General features: G+C 47.7%; 1 protein-coding gene across 2 annotated transcripts; it reads left to right on the forward strand.

Annotated features, from left to right (window-relative positions):
* LOC119361722 (golgin subfamily A member 6-like protein 22) lies at nt 1-7,997 on the forward strand. 2 transcript variants are annotated; one of them, XM_037626849.1, is made up of 4 exons: nt 1-49; nt 5,217-6,913; nt 6,996-7,079; nt 7,640-7,997. In XM_037626849.1, exons 2-4 carry the CDS (start codon nt 5,272-5,274, stop codon nt 7,738-7,740), a joined length of 1,827 nt encoding a protein of 608 aa, XP_037482746.1. In that variant the 5' UTR covers nt 1-49; nt 5,217-5,271; the 3' UTR covers nt 7,741-7,997. The 2 variants fall into 2 exon arrangements, with proteins under 2 accessions (XP_037482746.1, XP_037482747.1); XM_037626850.1 differs by lacking the exon at nt 1-49 and adding an exon at nt 653-713.
* The last annotated feature ends 10,206 nt before the right edge of the window (nt 7,998-18,203 follow it).

Here is an 18,203-nt window from a genome sequence, read left to right on the forward strand (position 1 = left end):
CAGCGGCTCTTCCCAGCGGCGCAACCGCCACCGGCACCGCCGATCTCGGGTGAGCCCTCCTCCCGCTCCCCCGCGCCTACGGGCCGCCTCCCCCCGCCACCGCATTCGGATTCCCGCCGGCGCGCGCGCGATCGGTTTTCCCGCGATTCCGTTGGTAGGGGTTGACAGTTACTAGAGATTGCGTTTGCCCATTTTGAGGGGGAGCGGCGGAATCTCCGCGTTGGGTAGTACGAACGGGTGATCCCCGGGGAGCTCTGCCCCCTCCGGCGGGCCGACGGGCGAGCACCGTCCATTTCCTCTGCTTCCGTTGGATACCAAAGCATGCAATCGGATGGACAGCAATTGCTCTGCTCTTGGTTAGGTTTTGCTCAGTGCGCGCACACACTGTGGTTACGCCAAGTGCCAGTTCACATTACTGCCGGGATTTATTACATTTTATTTGCTGTTGTCGCCTAGAACCGAATCCCTTGATGGTAGTAAGTAGTACATGGAAGTGAGTAAATGAGGAGAGGTAGGCTTGCTGTGTTAATTCCAGATTTAACCCCCTGCGAACTTTAAAACACCATGTGATCCATGTCAGTGTCGATTTAGTTATTCAATCGTGATGATACGCCTTGCCGTTCCCCTCCTGATTATCTGACTTGATTGTTTCTGAATGTGAACGATATGCCATAGGTGGTAGCTGCCATAAGGGATGTGACATGAGATATATGGTAAGTTTAGTATTAAAAGGACGAGATTTCCCGCCTATCTCCACGCTTTTATCCAACCATTATAGTGTAATAATCTGCGTCGGTGTGATTTCCCCTTTGATTATCTGACTTAATTATTTGTGAATGTGAATGTGAATGTATGCTATTTTAGGTAGGAGCCTCCGTAGGTCATTAAGAAAAAATAATGATGCAGATTTGCTGATTATAGTGCCACTTGATCATATAGATGTAATTAATTGTGCATAAAGAATTTATGTTTCAACAACAGTTATTTAGTGTTTTGCTTAGTTCAGGGATATCATAAAAAGACCTTCAATCCAAGAGAAAGATCATGAGAGGACTGAAGACATCAAATTTTGAACTACCACTACAAGTACTGCATTTAGTCCTTCTCTGCAGCTTTTGCTATCACTAGGAGATAAAGTATATCTTGGCTCATGGTAAAAAAATTGCTGAAGTTACCATGCTCTTATGCTGGCTTATAAGCTGCTATGATTCATCATATTGAAAATCATACAGATGTTATTTCAACATAAACAAAATGAAGCTAAAACACTTACTTTTTACTGTTAATAAAGTCACTGTGATTAATTTTGCATAGTTTACTGCAGCCTGCACTAGATATATGCATATGGTTGTTCATTTTGACTAGATATAATACTTTTTACATTGTTTATTTTGATTAGAGTACTTTGCTAGATATGGCTGGCTTTGCCTTTTCTTATCTGAAGTCTATCTTCTCAAGTTTCTTGTGCTAAAGAGATTGATCTTTTATGTTGTTTGAATCAAAGCTGTTTTTTTTTTTACTGAGAAGGTATCAAACAGAACATGTGAACTAGATTCTGCCTGGATTTTCTTGTGTTACTTTTGGCTTTTGATTACCATCTAAACAATGTGATTGTAATACGATTGTGCATTCGTTTAATAATATGATATTCGATTGTACTCTCTCTATTGATTTCAGCCGCCTGCAGGTTCCAAATCATTTTTTGGTCCAGTTCTTTTGGTAGCTTTTTTGGACTTCTAGAATAAGCTGCCTCCTACCCAGCTTATTCTAGAAGCCCAACCAATTTTTTTTTTTGGAAGCCTACTAAGTCAAGCCTTAATTAGTAGGCTTCTAAAAAATATATTTGGTTGGGCTTCTAGTATAAGCTGGATAGGGGGCAGCTTATTCCAGCTTGTTCTGGAAGCCTGCAAAAGAACTGGCCCGAAATGTTTTGCCAGTAATAAGCGCAATAGTATATATGTTTTGTTACACTACAGTGCTTTCATACTGCCATACTCTACGTGCGAGTTCTTTGTGTGATCATCATTTGTAGCTACTGACAATGTATAGTAAAAAAGTCAACTCTACAAGTTTGATTTTAATTTGTTGAAAGATAGTTCATCATTATATGTGGAACTAACTAATGCACCGGTGTTTCAAAGGCTAGTCCAATGGGGGATATTCATGCATTGCCTTTTCAGTTAACATGTTTTCTGTTATCACGTTGAACATATTATTCATCTTTAAATGAACTGATAAGTAAATTTGCAACAAGCATTAAAACATGAATGTCTGGAATATTAGTTTGAAACGATGTCATGATTCAAGAAGAGTTTTTGTCTGATGCTGGTTAGAGTTTTCATGGTTATAGCGAGATTCTTATATTCTTAACTGTTTTTCCCCTGGCTCCTGATACTTAGAATCTTAACTGTTTTTCTCCTGGCTCCTGAACTGCTTATTCACTGTATGTCATTGTTCTACATTTTAAACTTTACTTTAGCACCTGAAGCATTTCCTCCTTTTTATATTATTGCTGGTCAACTCTGATGCACTATGTCTGGAAATTATTTTTCCACCAACCATTGTCGGACTAGTACCTAAGGCCGCATTAAGTATACTGGAAATTATCAAGCATGCACATCTACATGAGAAGCAAATGTGCATTTACATGTTTGACCCACATGAAAATGAATCCTCTCATGTAAACATTGACTATTCTTCCATATCTGTAACATGGGGAGACCCTGATGTGCATCAGGGTCCATTTTTTACTTACTGCCATAGTCCTGTGCATCAGGTAGGCCGAATGTGTGCATCAGGTTCCAATTTTTTAATTACTGCTATAGTCCTGTGCGTCAGGTAGGCCGAACGATTGGGCAGCAGGGTCATTTCTTCATCCCATTTTTGCAGCTTACAAGGGCTAAATTCCAATGCCCACACTTGCCTGGTGCCTCCCCATCCCTAGTCCTCAGCCTGATGCGGCTACACTTCACTCATAGTGCCAGACTCCCTCTGCTCCCATGGATGGTCTTGCCCTTTCCCCAATTTCTCCCCAATCCAGGCATGCAGCTAAACTCCTGGCGCCATTACTCTCGTGGCAACATGATGAGCTCAGCAGTGATCAGAGCATGCTGCGCCCCCTGGTGACCTGGTCCCTCCCTCCTGCTTGCTGCCTTGCTCTGAACTTCTGAAATCCAAGTCAGTTGCCCTTGCCAGCCACCCATCCAGGCCTCTCATCCCTGAATCTGCAAGTCGCCAATGCCTTCGTTGTAGTTCTTTCTCCATCAGTAATCTTTTATATGGGACGAAGAAAAATCGTGGGCATTGGAGTACTTGGTTAATTTGTTAATGGTTAGGGTTGCTACAAGTCCTAGTTCAGTAGTTGTCTAATGGGGCATTGATGCATTGTAGTGTTAGTTTGCGAGACTGCATTCAGTTAGTCCGTTATTCATGTCTTAAGTGATTGAGTATTTCATGGTTTTAAAAGACATAATGTTCTAGAAGGTAATGTGCATACATTAAGCTACTTAAATGCTTTATTTTGGTCTTAGGCCATTCTACTATATTCTGCTTGCCACTTTAAGTTAATGATGTACTTTACAAAATCATGGACATTGGTTACTTGTTGATGTACTTGAAAAGGCACACCATCTTTTCCATATAATTTTGTTCTTTGTTTCACCATTTTATTAATCACTTTGGTTGCCATTTGATTTTGTTAATACATTGTCTTTAATAATTCCATGAAATACACCATTAGTCAATAAATCAGTACATTGTTTGAAAATTTTAAGCCATGGAGAAGTGGTGCAGATCAGGGTAGGTTTAGCTCTAGATCCGCCCTGCCCATGATTGCATGTTCATATAGTTTCATTTCTGTATATGGAAATTATTAGTTGTAGATCTAGCTTTTATTTGTTATCGATATTGTATGTTTATTGTCATGATAGTATTGCCTGTGAGTTTAGCCTCCATTTTAAACCATGGATTGTTCAGTCTGATTTGATTTGAAAGTTAGTTTTAGTTCTGATGGTTTGTGTCCTTAGTTTGCTACATAGGTCAAACATCTCGATATTTTTCTTCTTTCAACAGTAGAGAACTAAGTCAAGCTTTGTACAAGTTATGCTAGTTTGCGACAAAAAAATCTAGTTCTTGATTGGTTTTTTCTTAAAAAGAACTTTTCCCATAATTGTCTCTTGAGGAAAATTGCTAAATCATGGTAGCATGTGTTAAAGCTATTGCTCTGCTAGAGGGCAGGTTCTTCCTTTGGCTTTCTCTCGAGCATCGCTGCCGGACAGCCGATAGGTTTGAGCACCACAGCCATCTCACAAGCGCTGGACTGAGCCGGGCATCTATTAATGAGCTGCCCATGGGGCTTGGCAGCTCTGGCTGCTCGTCCTACAGTGGTCTGGGCCATGTTTGCAGCATTGCATCGACGGATGACTCCCTAGTGGACTGTCACCTGGTTGATAGAAAGGCACAAGCAAATCCCAGAGAAAAAAAGGAGTTTGAGCACCACTGGTGCAGTGGTGCTACATGTATGGTCAATGGCGGAAGCAGGGTCTAGCAAGAAACAGCAGGTTGTTCCAAAATGAGAGCCATGGTATTCTAGCTATAGCAGATGGTACCAAAATAGAGGTGGAGCGGTGGAGAGAGGGCTACCACCCCAGGTTGTACGAGCTGAGCCTCCATGTGGAGCAGGGTCTAGTATATGTGTTATGTGTTGCTCCTTTTTGAGTGCTAAGACTGTGGTCACTTGTTGCCCTGTTTCTCTTGTGCCTATTGCGTTTCTTAATGAAAAGGTTTGTAAATACGTTTTGCATGTTCTTCACTACAATCACCTTGTCTGGAATTTGGTAAAATTAAACCATGCAATCAATGTTTTAATAAATGCTATGTTAGTCTATCACCTTTTAATGCTTAAAGATTTGCTGCATACTGTTGCAATGTATATGTTCCTTTAGAACAACTATTAAAATGTTGTTCTATGTAGCCATCCAGCAATGTCATTTTTTTTTCAAAAATAAAGCCCCAATCAAAGTGCCTTCAGTTTTATGAACCTGCGACAAACTAGAGACAAAAGGGTGAATTCTGAGCCATGAACATTACATCACTGAACTTTCACCTTGAAGTGTTATTCTTTTCCTGCCATTATTTTGAACATTTGGTTTTTTCTCCAAATTATCTTTTGTGGTCCATGTTCATCTTATTGATGGAAAACATTTCATGTGTTGCAGGTTTCATCAACATTGATAACTGATAAGTATAATGTAGAAAAGTATTGGAGGAGTCATGCCATCTAGCGACAAGCAATTAGCATTCTCGGTGAAAACAGCAGCATCTCGTGAGCTGCTAAACAAAGGTGCAAACATCGTAAATATGTCTCAAGGCACTTCTCTGCCGCCAAAGGATAAAGGTGCTGCTGAAGAACCTTTAAAGGCTGTGGGCACAAAACGGCTGCATACTGATGCTCCTTCAAGCCCCGTTTATCATAATGTTTATGTACGGCGAAAGGTGGAAACCGAACATAATAAAGTGAACTTGTCTCCGGAGATGAAGGTTATTGGCAAGGACAAAACAAAGCAGCAGGAGGAACAGCGAAATGTGGAAACTGAACATAGTAAAGTGAGTTGTTCTCAGGAGTTGAAGGGTAGTGGAAGTGCGAAAACAAAAGGGCAGGAGATACAGAAAATGGAAACTGAACATAGTAGAGTGAACCCTTCTCAGGAGTCGAAGGGTAGTGGAAGCGAGAAAACAGAGGAGCAGGAGGGACAGAAAGTGAAAACTGAACATAGTAAAGTGAGCTCTTCTAAAGAGTTGAAGGGTAGTGGAAGCGAGAAAACAACGGAGCAGGAGGAACAGAAAATGAAAACTGAACACAGTAAAGTGAGCTCTTCTAAAGAGTTGAAGGGTAATGGAGGAGAAAAAATAGAAGAGCAAGAGGATCAGCAAATGGTGCAATGTGATCAAGTCAGTACGCCAGAAGTGGCACCTCCTATTGCTGAATCTGGAATAAAAGAGCGGGATGAACAACAAACGGTGCAAGTGAATAAGCCAGAAGTGGCACCTCCTATTTCTGAATCTGGAATAAAAGAGCAGGATGAACAGAAAACGGTGCAACATGATGAAGTCAATAAACCAGAAGTGGCACCTCCTAATGCTGAATCTGGAATAAAAGAGCAGGATGGACAGCAAACGGTGCAACATGATCAGGTCAATAAGTCAGAAATGGCACCTATTCCTGAATCTGAAATAAAAGATCAGGATGAACTGCAAATGGTGCAACATGATCAGGTCGATAAGCCAGAAATGGCACCTCCCATTGCTGAAACCGAAATAAAAGAGCAGGAGGAACAGCAAACTGTACAACATGATCAGGTCAATAAGCCAGAAGTGGCACCTCCTATCTCTGAATCTTGCATAGAAGAGCAGGAGAAACGGCAAATGGTACAACCAGATCAAGTCGATAAGTCAGAAGTGGCACCTCCTGTGGCTGAACCTAGGATAACAGAGCAGGAGGAACCGCAATTGGTACAACCATATCAGGTCAATAAGCCAGAAGTGGCACCTCCTGTTGCTGAACCTAGAATAACAGAGCAGGAGGAACTGCAAATGGTACAACATGATCAGGTCAATAAACCAGAAGTGGCACCTACTATCGCTGAATCTGTAGATCTAGTCTCATCTGAAATGTCCGAATCTGGAGGGCTAGAGCCATCTAAATCTCCTGAAGAAACACATGCAGAAACTGTACCAAAGATAAATGAGCTGCCGATTGCTTCTGCTAACGAGCCCCCGGTCGCTCCTAGCACCACCGTTCAAGGTGATATCCATAGATCAGGCAACCAAAATCCTTACTGGAGTGAGAGATATGATCGGTTACAGACATATTTGGAGAACTGTGATCGGTCACCCCAGGAGGGTTATATGCGAAGTAAGGAATTTTGGGTAGCAACAATAGTTATTTATAAATTGATTTTTCTCACGGGATGTTGACTTCTTCCTCCCAATTACAGTGCTCAGGTCACTCTCAGCAGCCGGTCGAAGCATGCATGCGATTGAGCTGGAGAAAAGGGCAATACACCTCCTAGTGGAGGAAGGTGATATATACTTCACTTGCCTTATTTTGCTTTCGTATCATTCTTGAAGCTTATATTTCAGCCGTCATATTGGACTCTCTTATCATGTTGCATATTTATGCTGCAAAATCTCAGTAGCTTGATATTGTGGTAACCTTATTGGTATGGGTAGCATCTGATGCATGGTATCTCTATTTGAGTGCAATGTGCCCACTATATTGCATGACGGCTGGAACACCTCATGATGGTCTGTACTACGCATGAAATAAAACAACTCTGAAGTTACAGTATTAGTGTATCAGCATTCCAAGCAAGTAGGCATTTGAGATCCATAATGGAACACTCTGCCTGAATATGTTTAAACATCGATAAATATATGTTTTAATGTAGTTTTCTGCAATCTCAACGCTACAAGTCCTGAGTGATATTAATTGTTTGAATCTGTGCGTCATGCATTTTCCATCTTTTCATTATGGCCCAATTCGGCAAGTATTTATCGGGCCGACATGTTACCAACATCAGTTCTTGTATATTTGTTTCAAGAACTTACATCCTGCGTGCACTAACACTAAATCACGCAGGTAAAGAGCTGCAACGGATGAAGGTTTTGAATGTTTTGGGGAAAGTTTCTCCGAACGGCCCTTCGAAGCAGGACCCCTTGCAGCGGCCGTGCCCGAAATGAGACGGTTGAAGATATATCCCTGTAGAGCCAAACATATATGCATCATGTATACAGTACATTGCAGACAGGACATGCTCTGCATAGCACTTTTCTTCTCAGGGTTTTCCTTTTCCTTTTGTTTTTACCTATACTCGGTGCTGTGCTGTTGGTATGTTGTTATATGGTGTAATTATAAGAGTTAACTTGTTTGGTTAAACCTGCCAGGCTTAATGCCCAAGCCTACTAACTGTTTATACCCATGTGTGCCTTTTGATTTATTCTTCTTTTGTATACTCTTTTTTTGAGCTATTTGTTTCATTCTTTTGTTATACTGCACTTGTGCAGATAGTTTATTTAGTTAAAAACAACATGAAGGTGACAGTTATGTCTGGTTTACTATGTCACTTTCATTTCTTGTTAAAAGTCTTAGCATATGTTGCCCGAACAAAAGCGAGCGCAAACTTGGGACATCCTATCTGCCGCAAAATGTCGAGCCTTCGCATAGGATAGTCCCTTGACTGGGCCGGCGCACGCACACCTGTAGATAGAGGTGCCTAAGAACTACGCCTGATTCTTGTTGGTGGTAAAGAGGCAATTCAAACGCCTTAGAACTAGCGACATCGGCTGATTGGAATATTTTCCTTTTTTTGATATTTTCTTTTAAATTCAATATATATTTTTTAAACATTTCGAACATTTTTAACAGAATAGACACGAGCTTCAAGAAAATGTTAGCAATTTTTCGAATTTGTAACGAAATTTTAAAAACCAAAACAAATTTGAAGTTGTGGACAAATATTAAAAAACGCGAACATTTTTTCAAAAATTACAATCAATTTTGATAAAAACGAACAACTTTTTAGAAAATGTGAACAATTTTTCGAATTGGGATTTTTTTGACCAAATCAGAACAATTTTTTTTAATTTTTGAACACTTAAAAAAGACTTTTTTTTGAATTTCTGCACATTTTCATAGACAAGAACACTTTTTTGCATGTGGGAACAAAAAAATTGAAATTGCAGAAAATGCTTTTGAAAAATGTGAAACAATTTTTGAAGTGGCAAACAAATTATGAAATTCTGAACAAAATTTTAAACCACAAACATTTTTTGAATTTTTGAACAAATATTTGAAAATGGAACATTTGATGAAATTACGAACAAAATTGAAATCAAATATGTTTTAATTTGTGAAGATATATTTGAAAATGAAAAATTACATGAAATTACGAACAAAAATTCAAACCGTGAACATTTTTTGAATATGTGAACAAATATTTGAAAATGGAACTTCATGAAATATCTAATAAAAATTTGAAACCATGAACATTTTTTAAAATTCCTGAACACTTTTTCAAACTTGAACCTTTTGTAATTTCAGACAGAAATTTGCAACCGCGAACATTTTTTGTAATTCTGGAAGTTTCTTTTGAAAATATAAACATTTTCGAAATTTGTGAACAAATTTTGTAATATATGAACATTTTTTGAAATTCTAAACATCTTTTGATTTTGTGAACATATTTTAAAACAAACAAATAAGAGAGAAACGAAAATGAAAAAAAACAGCAAAAGGAAAAGAAGGAAAAAAGAAAGAAAAAAATAGAAAAACGAAAACCGAAAGAGGAAAAGAAAAACCGGTTCAGCAAACCTTCTAGAAGGTTCCCAAAACCAGAAAACCGGATGGGAAACTCTAGAAGGTTCCCAAAACCGGATACGATGCAAAACGTTAAATGGGCCGGCCCAAGTCCTCGCCCGATCGGCTGGGTCTGTGTGAAAGGTCAACAATTTGACACAGCGTGCGTCAAATAGGATATCCCCGCAAACTCGGGTGGTGACATGTCGAAGTGCAGGCTTGACATGCAGGGGCGGAGCTACAGGGTGGGATTGGATCTACTTATATACCTATGAATATTTAACTGGGCTAGAGAAAAATAATTGACCCAATAAAACTGACGAGAGAGTTACTGTGTTATTTTTACCTTACCAGACCATGATAGCCCGTACTATTGCACTGTGTTATTTTTACCTTACCAGACCCCAGGCACCGTGTGTAATTCTCATGTATGTGCTGCAGGGCTTGGGGGCGTCGGTGATAGGCTCCATCCTCTACCATTGCTGCTACTGCACAAGGTTGTGGGCAGAGTGTAGAAGACTATAGGATGCAACTCAATTGTATTCCATCGGAGTCAGTTACATTATATACAAGAGGTGTCTTGCGTGACAAGCCAACTAACTCTACAATATCTCTAGAGATCAATCTATACAAGGCTAGAGATAAGAGGAGAATCAGTCGGAAATAAATACAAGGATATCACGTTTCAACACCCCCCCGCAGTCGAAGCGTCGGCGTCGGCGTCGGCGTCGGCGATGCAAAGACTGGAACGGAACTCCTGGAATGCAGCGGTAGGCAATCCTTTGGTCATGATATCGGCAAACTGTTGGGTGGTCGGTACATGAAGTACACGGAGCTGACCCAACTGAACCTTCTCGCGGACAAAGTGAACATCGAGCTCGATGTGTTTAGTGCGCTTGTGCTGCACCGGATTAGCCGCGAGATAGGTGGCCGATACGTTATCACAGAAGACCATAGTAGCCTTCGGAAGAGAAATCCGAAGTTCACCAAGAAGATGACGAAGCCAACAAGTCTCCGCAACAACATTGGCGACAGCACGGTACTCAGCCTCAGCACTCGAACGGGAAAAAGTGGGCTGCCGTTTAGAGGACCAAGAGACCAAGGAGTCACCGAAGAAGACACAATATCCAGACGTGGAGCGACGAGTGTCTGGACAGCCAGCCCAATCCGCGTCAGTATAAGCGAGGAGCTCAGTCGAGGCGGATGCACGGAGACGAAGACCGTAGGTCGGAGTGCCACGAATATACCGAAGAATGCGCTTGACCAAAGACCAGTGGACATCACGAGGCGAGTGCATATGCAAGCAAACTTGCTGGACTGCGAACTGAATGTCTGGTCTGGTGAGCGTGAGGTACTGAAGGGCGCCCACAATACTGCGATAAAGAGCAGCGTCGGTGGCAGGCTGGCCGGCGGAGGCTGAGAGCTTTGGCTTGGCCTCAGCAGGTGTGGCGGCTGGTTTGCAGTCAGTCATGCCGGCACGGTCCAGAAGATCAAGAGCATACTGTCCCTGATGCAGAAAGAACCCAGTGTCATCACGTCGCACATTAATGCCGAGGAAGAAGTGCAATGCACCGAGATCCTTCAGTCGAAACTCAGAACCAAGGCGACCAATGATGTCGCGAAGAAGATCCGTGCGGGAGGCAGTGATGACAATATCATCAACATAGAGTAGAAGCATAGCCACATGATCAGACCGATGCAGCACGAACAGGGACGTGTCAGATGTAGTGCTGCGAAACCCAAGAAGACCAAGGAAACCGGCGATGCGCTGGTACCAAGCGCGCGGAGCCTGTTGGCCGCTGAGGGTCAACGAACCCAGTCGGCTGCTGACAGAGGACTCGCTCCTGAAGATGGCCATACAGAAAAGCATTGTTGATGTCGAGCTGATGGACGGGCCAGTGACGAGAAGCAGCCAGCTGAAGCACCACACGAATCGTGGCGGGTTTGACGACCGGAGTCAAAGTCTCAGAGAAGTCAACGCTAGCACGTTGTGCAAATCCTCGGACAACCCAGCGAGCCTTGTACCGATCCAGTGAGCCATCCGGATGGAGTTTGTGACGAAAAGCCCACTTGCCCGAGATGATGTTGGCTCCAGGAGGACGAGGAACAAGGGTCCAGGTCCGGTTGGCGACGAGAGCATCGTACTCAGCTCGCATAGCGGCGGTCCAATGCGGATCACTCAACGCAGAACGCACCGATCGCGGAACCGGAGAGAGGGTCGTGACGCTGAGGTTGTGGTAGCGCGGGTTCGGCTGGTGCACACCGGCCTTGGCACGCGTCACCATATGATGGTGAGGTGGCGGAGGAGGCGGGCGTGGACCGCGACGCCGAGGCACCACAGCGACCGGCTCAGATGACGAAGAAGAAGTCGGCGCTGTGACGGGTGTCAAGGGCCCGGCCGACGGGGCCGAGAGGGTCGGCTCCTCCAGAGCCGACAGGGAGCCGGAGTGCGCACGCTCGGTCGGCGATGTGGGCGTAGAGGAGCCCGAAGAGCCCGGCTCCGCCTGAGCCGACGAGGCCCCTGATGGTCCGGCTGGGGTGGCGCCCGACTCCTCCAGAGTCGGGGAGCGACGACCCAACGAGGCCAGGGAGACGGGCTCCTCCAGAGCCAAGAGGCGGGGGCCCGGCGTGGCCGGGGAGGCCGACTCCTCCCGAGTCGGCAGAGGCAACGCCGAGGGCGGCGAGGCAGCACGCGACGAAGGCGCAACCGCCCCCGAACGGCGAGGCAGTGGGAGCGCAAGGGCTCCACGAGGCCTGCGAGGAGAGGCGTCCAGAGATGGCGAGGGACGCGATGCATCCTGCTGAAACGGAAAAACAACCTCATCAAAATACACGTGCCGAGACACGATCACACGATGAGACTCCGGGTCGTAGCAACGGAAACCTTTGGTGTTTGGTTGGTAGCCAAGAAAGACACAAGCGATAGAGCGAGGCGCAAGCTTGTGCGGTGTCGTGGCGGTGATATTGGGATAACAAAGGCAACCGAAAACATGAAGATCATCGTATGACGGAGGTGACCCAAATAAGAGGTGATGAGGGGTGTAGTTCCACCGAGGTTTGCAAGGCCGGATGTTAAGGAGAAGGGTAGCTGTAGCGAGGGCATCGGGCCAAAACCTCGCCGGCATGTGTGCGTGGAAGAGCAAGGCGCGAACACTCTCGTTAAGAGTGCGGAGAACACGTTCGGCACGACCATTTTGCTGAGATGTGTATGGACATGTGAGACGAAAAATTGTGCCATGAGAGGATAAAAGAGTGCGAATGGCGAGGTTATCAAATTCCTTTCCGTTGTCGGTTTGGAGGTGAGCAATGGTGCGGTGAAAGTGGGTGGCAACATAGGCGTAAAAGGCATGAAGAGAGGAAGCGATGTCGGATTTGCGATGCAACGGAAAGGTCCAAGTAAAGTGAGAAAAATCATCCAAAATGACAAGGTAATATGATAAACCCGAATTGCTAGGTATGGGAGATGTCCACACATCACAATGAATAACATCAAAAGGGAAAGTAGCAATGGATGATGAAGTTGAAAACGGCAAACGAACGTGTTTTCCTACGCGACAGGCATGACAAGTGTGTGCTGCCGATTTATTACAGGAAAAGGGAAAAGTCTGCAAAATTTTATGAAGAGCGTCGGCGCCGGGATGGCCAAGGCGAGCATGCCAGAGAGACACATCGGCGTGGAGGGCGACGGGACCACTGCTTGTCGTTTGGCCACACGGGTAAAGATCGCCGGGGGAGTCACATCGGTGCAGAACCTTCCGGGAGTGGGCATCCTTGACAGAAAAACCATGTTTGTCAAACTCAACAGTAACAGGATGTTCACGAGTAAGAGTGCGGACAGAACATAAATTTTTGATTAAGGATGGAGACACAAGTACGTTATGGAGAGGGAGGGAAGATGATGAGAGAGGGAGGGAGGATGCACCGTGGTGGGTGATGGGAAGAGTGGATCCATCACCGACGACGATGCGAGAAGACAGAGGGTACGGGGAGACACGAGAGAGGATACCGGGGTTGGACGCCATATGAGCAGCGGCGCCTGTGTCCATGTACCAGTCCCCGCCGCCAGAGTAGTTGCTTGGGGAAGGGGCGGCGTGGAGGGTGGCTAGGAGCGCCGGGTCGTAGGTGTAGCCGGTCGGTGCAGCGCCGTAGGAGGATGACGAAGCAGCACCGGGAGCCATGGCCCCGGTGTACGCCGAAGAACCGCCGAGTCCAGGACCTCCGGGCGCGGCCAGGAGAGCCTGATGAAGACCCGGGCGAGGGCCAAGTATGCCCGAAGCGGGTGCCCGCGGAAGGGGCATCGAGTAGGCGTGCACCACCCCCGTCCAGGGGTTGTACCCCGTGAGCCAGGGCGGGGGCGCCGCGGCCTGAGCAGGAGCGGGTGGGGCCGCCTGGCGGGGCTGGGTGCCGGCGTTGCGGCCGCGACCGTCGCGACCTCCCCGCCTCTTCTGGCGACCCTGGTCAGGGGCGGCGGGCGGTGGTGGAGCCGCGGCGCGAGGAGGCTGCGGGAGGGCGGGGATGCCCTTGGTGGTGCCGGCGTGGAGGGCGGCGAGAGGAGCTTGCCGCGCCGCGTGACGAAGGCGCTTTTCCTCCATGCGAAGGTACGTGACCGCCTTGGCGTACGTCGGCGTGAGGAGGGAGAGGTTGGCGGCGGACTGGCCGAGGTCGGGGTGGAGGCCGCGAAGGAGGTTGGTGAGGAGGACGGAGTCGTCGATGTTCATGCCGACATCGCGGAGTTCGTCTGCAAGAACCTTCATCCGCGTGCAGTACTCGTCGATCGAAAGATCGTTTTGCTGCATGGTGAAAAAATCACCTTGGAGGAAGACACGGCGTTGGAGTTGATTGTCGAGGAAGAGATCGCACAGCCGTGTCCACATGGTGTACGCCGACGGATCACGGGAGTTCACCATGTTGAAGAGGCCGGGAGAGATGGTGAGGAAGAGCCACTTGACGATGCAGGCGTCCACAGCGAGCCACTCGTCGTCGTGCTTCATGTCGGTGTAGTCGACGCTCCCGTCAACGTGCTCGATGAGACGGTAGGAGCGGAACAATAGCGCAAAGTACGTGCGCCATGCGTTGTAGGACGGCGAGTCGAGGTTGAGGATGACCGGAACATGGTCCTTGATGTGGATCTCGTTGAGGCGATCGGAGGCGAACGTGGTGCCGGAGAAGGAGCCGGCGTCGGAGGCAGAGGGTTTGGCCATGGAGATGGTTGGGGTTTTTGGGTGAGAGGGGTAGAGCGGCGGCGGCTACAGTAGGTACAGAGGAGCGGTGGCGGCGATTAGGGTTTTGGGAGGGAGAGGTGCGGCGGGAGTAGAGGCTGCGGCGGCGGCGAGTGCTAGGCGCGGCGGCGGCGGCAGGAGGAGTGGGCGCGGCGGCGGCTAGGGCTAGGCGCGGCGGCGGCGGCAGGAGGAGTTGCACGGCGGCGGCTAGGGCTAGGCGCGGCGGCGACGGGTGGCGGAAGCGATAGGATCACGGTAAACTGATACCATGTAGAAGACTATAGGATGCAACTCAATTGTATTCCATCGGAGTCGGTTACATTATATACAAGAGGTGTCTTGCGTGACAAGCCAACTAACTCTACAATATCTCTAGAGATCAATCTATACAAGGCTAGAGATAAGAGGAGAATCAGTCGGAAATAAATACAAGGATATCACGTTTCAACACAGAGCACGGGCCCTCGAGGCCGTGCTGGACGACGTGAGCCACCGAGGTGTCGGGCATGGTGGTGTAGGAGACGAGAGAACTCATCAAGACCGAGAGAGCGCCGCCTGACAGCCATGAGTCCAACCACAACATGGTAGTTGGCCCGTTCCGGACGGAGACATTGGAGACCACCCTGTACATAGGCATAAGTTTGGGTAAGGGAGGTCCAGTGCGGTCCGGGGAGTGACGCCGTCGCCACCGTGCTCAGTAGTGAGTGCCCGAGCTCTGCCCAAACCCAGCGAGCCCACGGCACCTCCTGGCGCGAGTGTAGACGATGAAGGAGCTTCATCAGGAGGCATCGGTTCTGGACTGGAAGAGCACGCACCCCTAGCCCTCCCTCCTCCTTGGGATGAACCACGCGGTCCCGTGCAACGAGGCATTGGGCTCCCGATGCTCTGTCTGCTCCGCACCAAAGGAAGGAGCGACATAGGGCGTCAATTGCCCGGAGGACAGAAGGCGGGATCTCCATCGCCGCCATGGCATATGCGAGGAGCGCGTCCAGCATGGCGCTTAGCAGTACCAGGCGCCCCCCAAAGGACAACAGTTGCACACGCCGCTTTGGCAATGAGAGGGAGGAAGTCGACCATCAAAAGCTTGTGGTTGGAGAGCGGAAGGCCGAGGTAGACTTGAGGGAAACTCCCCACGACGGGGCCCAGCACCTGGACCATCTCGTGAAGCTCGCCCACGGGGACGTGCATAGGCGCGATGATACTTTTGTGGAAGTTGATGGCGAGCTCTGTCATAGCCGCGAAATCATCGAGGATGCCCTTCAAGCGCCGCACTGCGCTTAGCTCCACACGCATGATGATGATTGTGTCATCGGTGTACTAAAGGACGAGTGGAGGCACATCATCAATCAGGGGTGACACATCCCCCCGTCTCTCTTCATCATCTGTTGGAGCACGTCTGCGATGAACTGGAACAAGTACGGGGAGAGGGGGTCCCCTTGCCGTAACCCCTTCTTGCAGTTTATCCACCTCCCGGGCACACCATTAAGGACTACCGCGGACATGGACGAGTGGAAGATGGAGTCCATCCAATCACACTAGAGGGGGGAAAGCCGCACACCTCCATAATCCGGCGAAGGCTACGCCAGTTGATGGAGTCAAAGGCCTTGGCATAGTCCAGCTTCAGGACCAGAGAGGGGGCCCGGCGGGTCTCGCAGAACTGCACAATCTCCATCGTGAACATAGAGTTCTCGGAGATGCTTCGGCCTTTGATGAAACCAGATTGATCAATGTCCCCCACATCAATGATTTGTTTTTGTAGACGGGTGGTCATAACTTTGCATGAGATCTTGACATCCCAATTTTGTAGCGAAATGGGGCGGAAACCAACAGGCGCGAGCACCCCCTCGTCCTTTGGAAGCAGCACAATATGCACGTGGTTGATACAGGAGAGGTTCACAGAGTTGTCATAGAACCCCTCAATCAATCCCAGCATGTTGCCGCGGACCAGCGGCCAGACGACTTGGTAGAAAGCCGGACCCAAGCCATTGGGCCCGGCAACGCTATTCTGTCGAGGCCCTTGATAGCAGCCTCGAGCTCTGCCATATCGAAGGAGGGAGGATGGACTAGGCTGGCACCATCAAAAGTGGCGGCGCCCTCGTATATCTCCTGCAGGTCAAAGCACTAGACGGGGTCCCTGGCCTGGCCAAGGAGGTCACCGTAGAAGGCGTGGAGGGCCACCGCCATGGCCGCATGGCCGACGACAATGACGCCACCGACGTTCAATGCTTTGACCGGGTTGGACAGGTAGCACTGGGACCCCTGGGCGTGGAAGAAGCGGGTGTACTCATCCCCTTCGTCCACCGTTGCCACTAGAACGCAACCTACTAGTGGACGGTGAGAGCTAGCACGGCCTGAGCATCACGATGCAAGGCCGCCTCGTCATCTGAAAGCACACTATATTCTTGAAACCGTTGAAAAGATCAATAATAAATCCGCAGTTATTATCATGGAGAGGGACAAACTGGTAATTTACTTTCCAAAACTTTGCAGCGCGACGAAAGGGTTTAACCCGAGCAGCAATTTCTTTAGCGCCGTCCGTAGTCTCGTGCGGGGTAACCCAGGAGGGTGAGGTAGTAGGGAGGAACATATGATCCAGGAGCCACTTGTTCTCAAAGGGAAACTGGCAAGGGGTTGGCATTTGGGTGGAGGCTGTGACGAGGAGCGGGAAGTGGTCAGAAGTGATGCGGGGGAAGGAGGTGAGGGAGGAGATGGGAAGAGCAGCGTCCCAGTCGTGTTAAACAACGCACGATCGACGCGTGCGAGGGTGGGAGGGGATCGACGATTTATCCAAGTGTACAAACGGCTAGAGAGGGATAGTTCAGTTAGCGACAAGGAATCAATCATGGCATTGAATCGAGACACAAGAGAGGCACAAATGTTGTCGTTGTTTTTCTCCTCCGAGTACCGGATAAGATTGAAATCACCTAGCAACAACAAGGGCCACGATATCGAACCCGAGAGGGCCTCCATCTCATCAACAAAATCTTGCGTGAAGGAATGATCAGATGGGGCGTAGACATTTGTGACTGAAAAAACCAAATTAGAAGACGTCGAGGAGAGCACGATGGCCCAGAGTGGTATAAGCGAATGGCGCCCTGCTCACGCGACGCCTCCTGTCCCCATGCCGGCGACGCCTTCTGTCCCCATGCCAGCGACGCCTCCACCCACCGCATTCTGTGTCGTTGTCACTTCAGACCGCAGCGACCACCCCCTAGAGGACCCCGGTGAGCCGCCTACCTCTTCGAGCAGTGTCGCCGAGGATCTGGTCCCTTGGAGTGATGTCCGAAGCGTCGTCCCGGTCCTTGTCCCCCGTCCAAGTGAGGTATTCCAGTCATGTGTCCTCAGTCAATGTTGGTTATCTAAATACAATCTAGTCTTACCTTCATGGTTTTAAATAGCGTGCTATAGCGTATAGAAGAGGTCCCGCGCTAAGGGAATTCGGTCTAAACACATTTTAAATAGCATTTAGAAAAGGCCAGCCGCTAAGAGGCATAGCCCACTATTTAATACTATGCTTACCTTATGATGGATCTTGAGATGAAAGACCTCGTGATAAAAACAAGCTCTGCTTAGGGTACAACTTGAGAACCTTCCGAAAGAGATTTAGTTCACTAGTATGCATATATAGA

The sequence above is a fragment of the Triticum dicoccoides genome, chromosome 2B (assembly GCF_002162155.2).
Source record: "Triticum dicoccoides isolate Atlit2015 ecotype Zavitan chromosome 2B, WEW_v2.0, whole genome shotgun sequence".
NCBI classification, from domain to species: Eukaryota; Viridiplantae; Streptophyta; class Magnoliopsida; order Poales; family Poaceae; genus Triticum; species Triticum dicoccoides.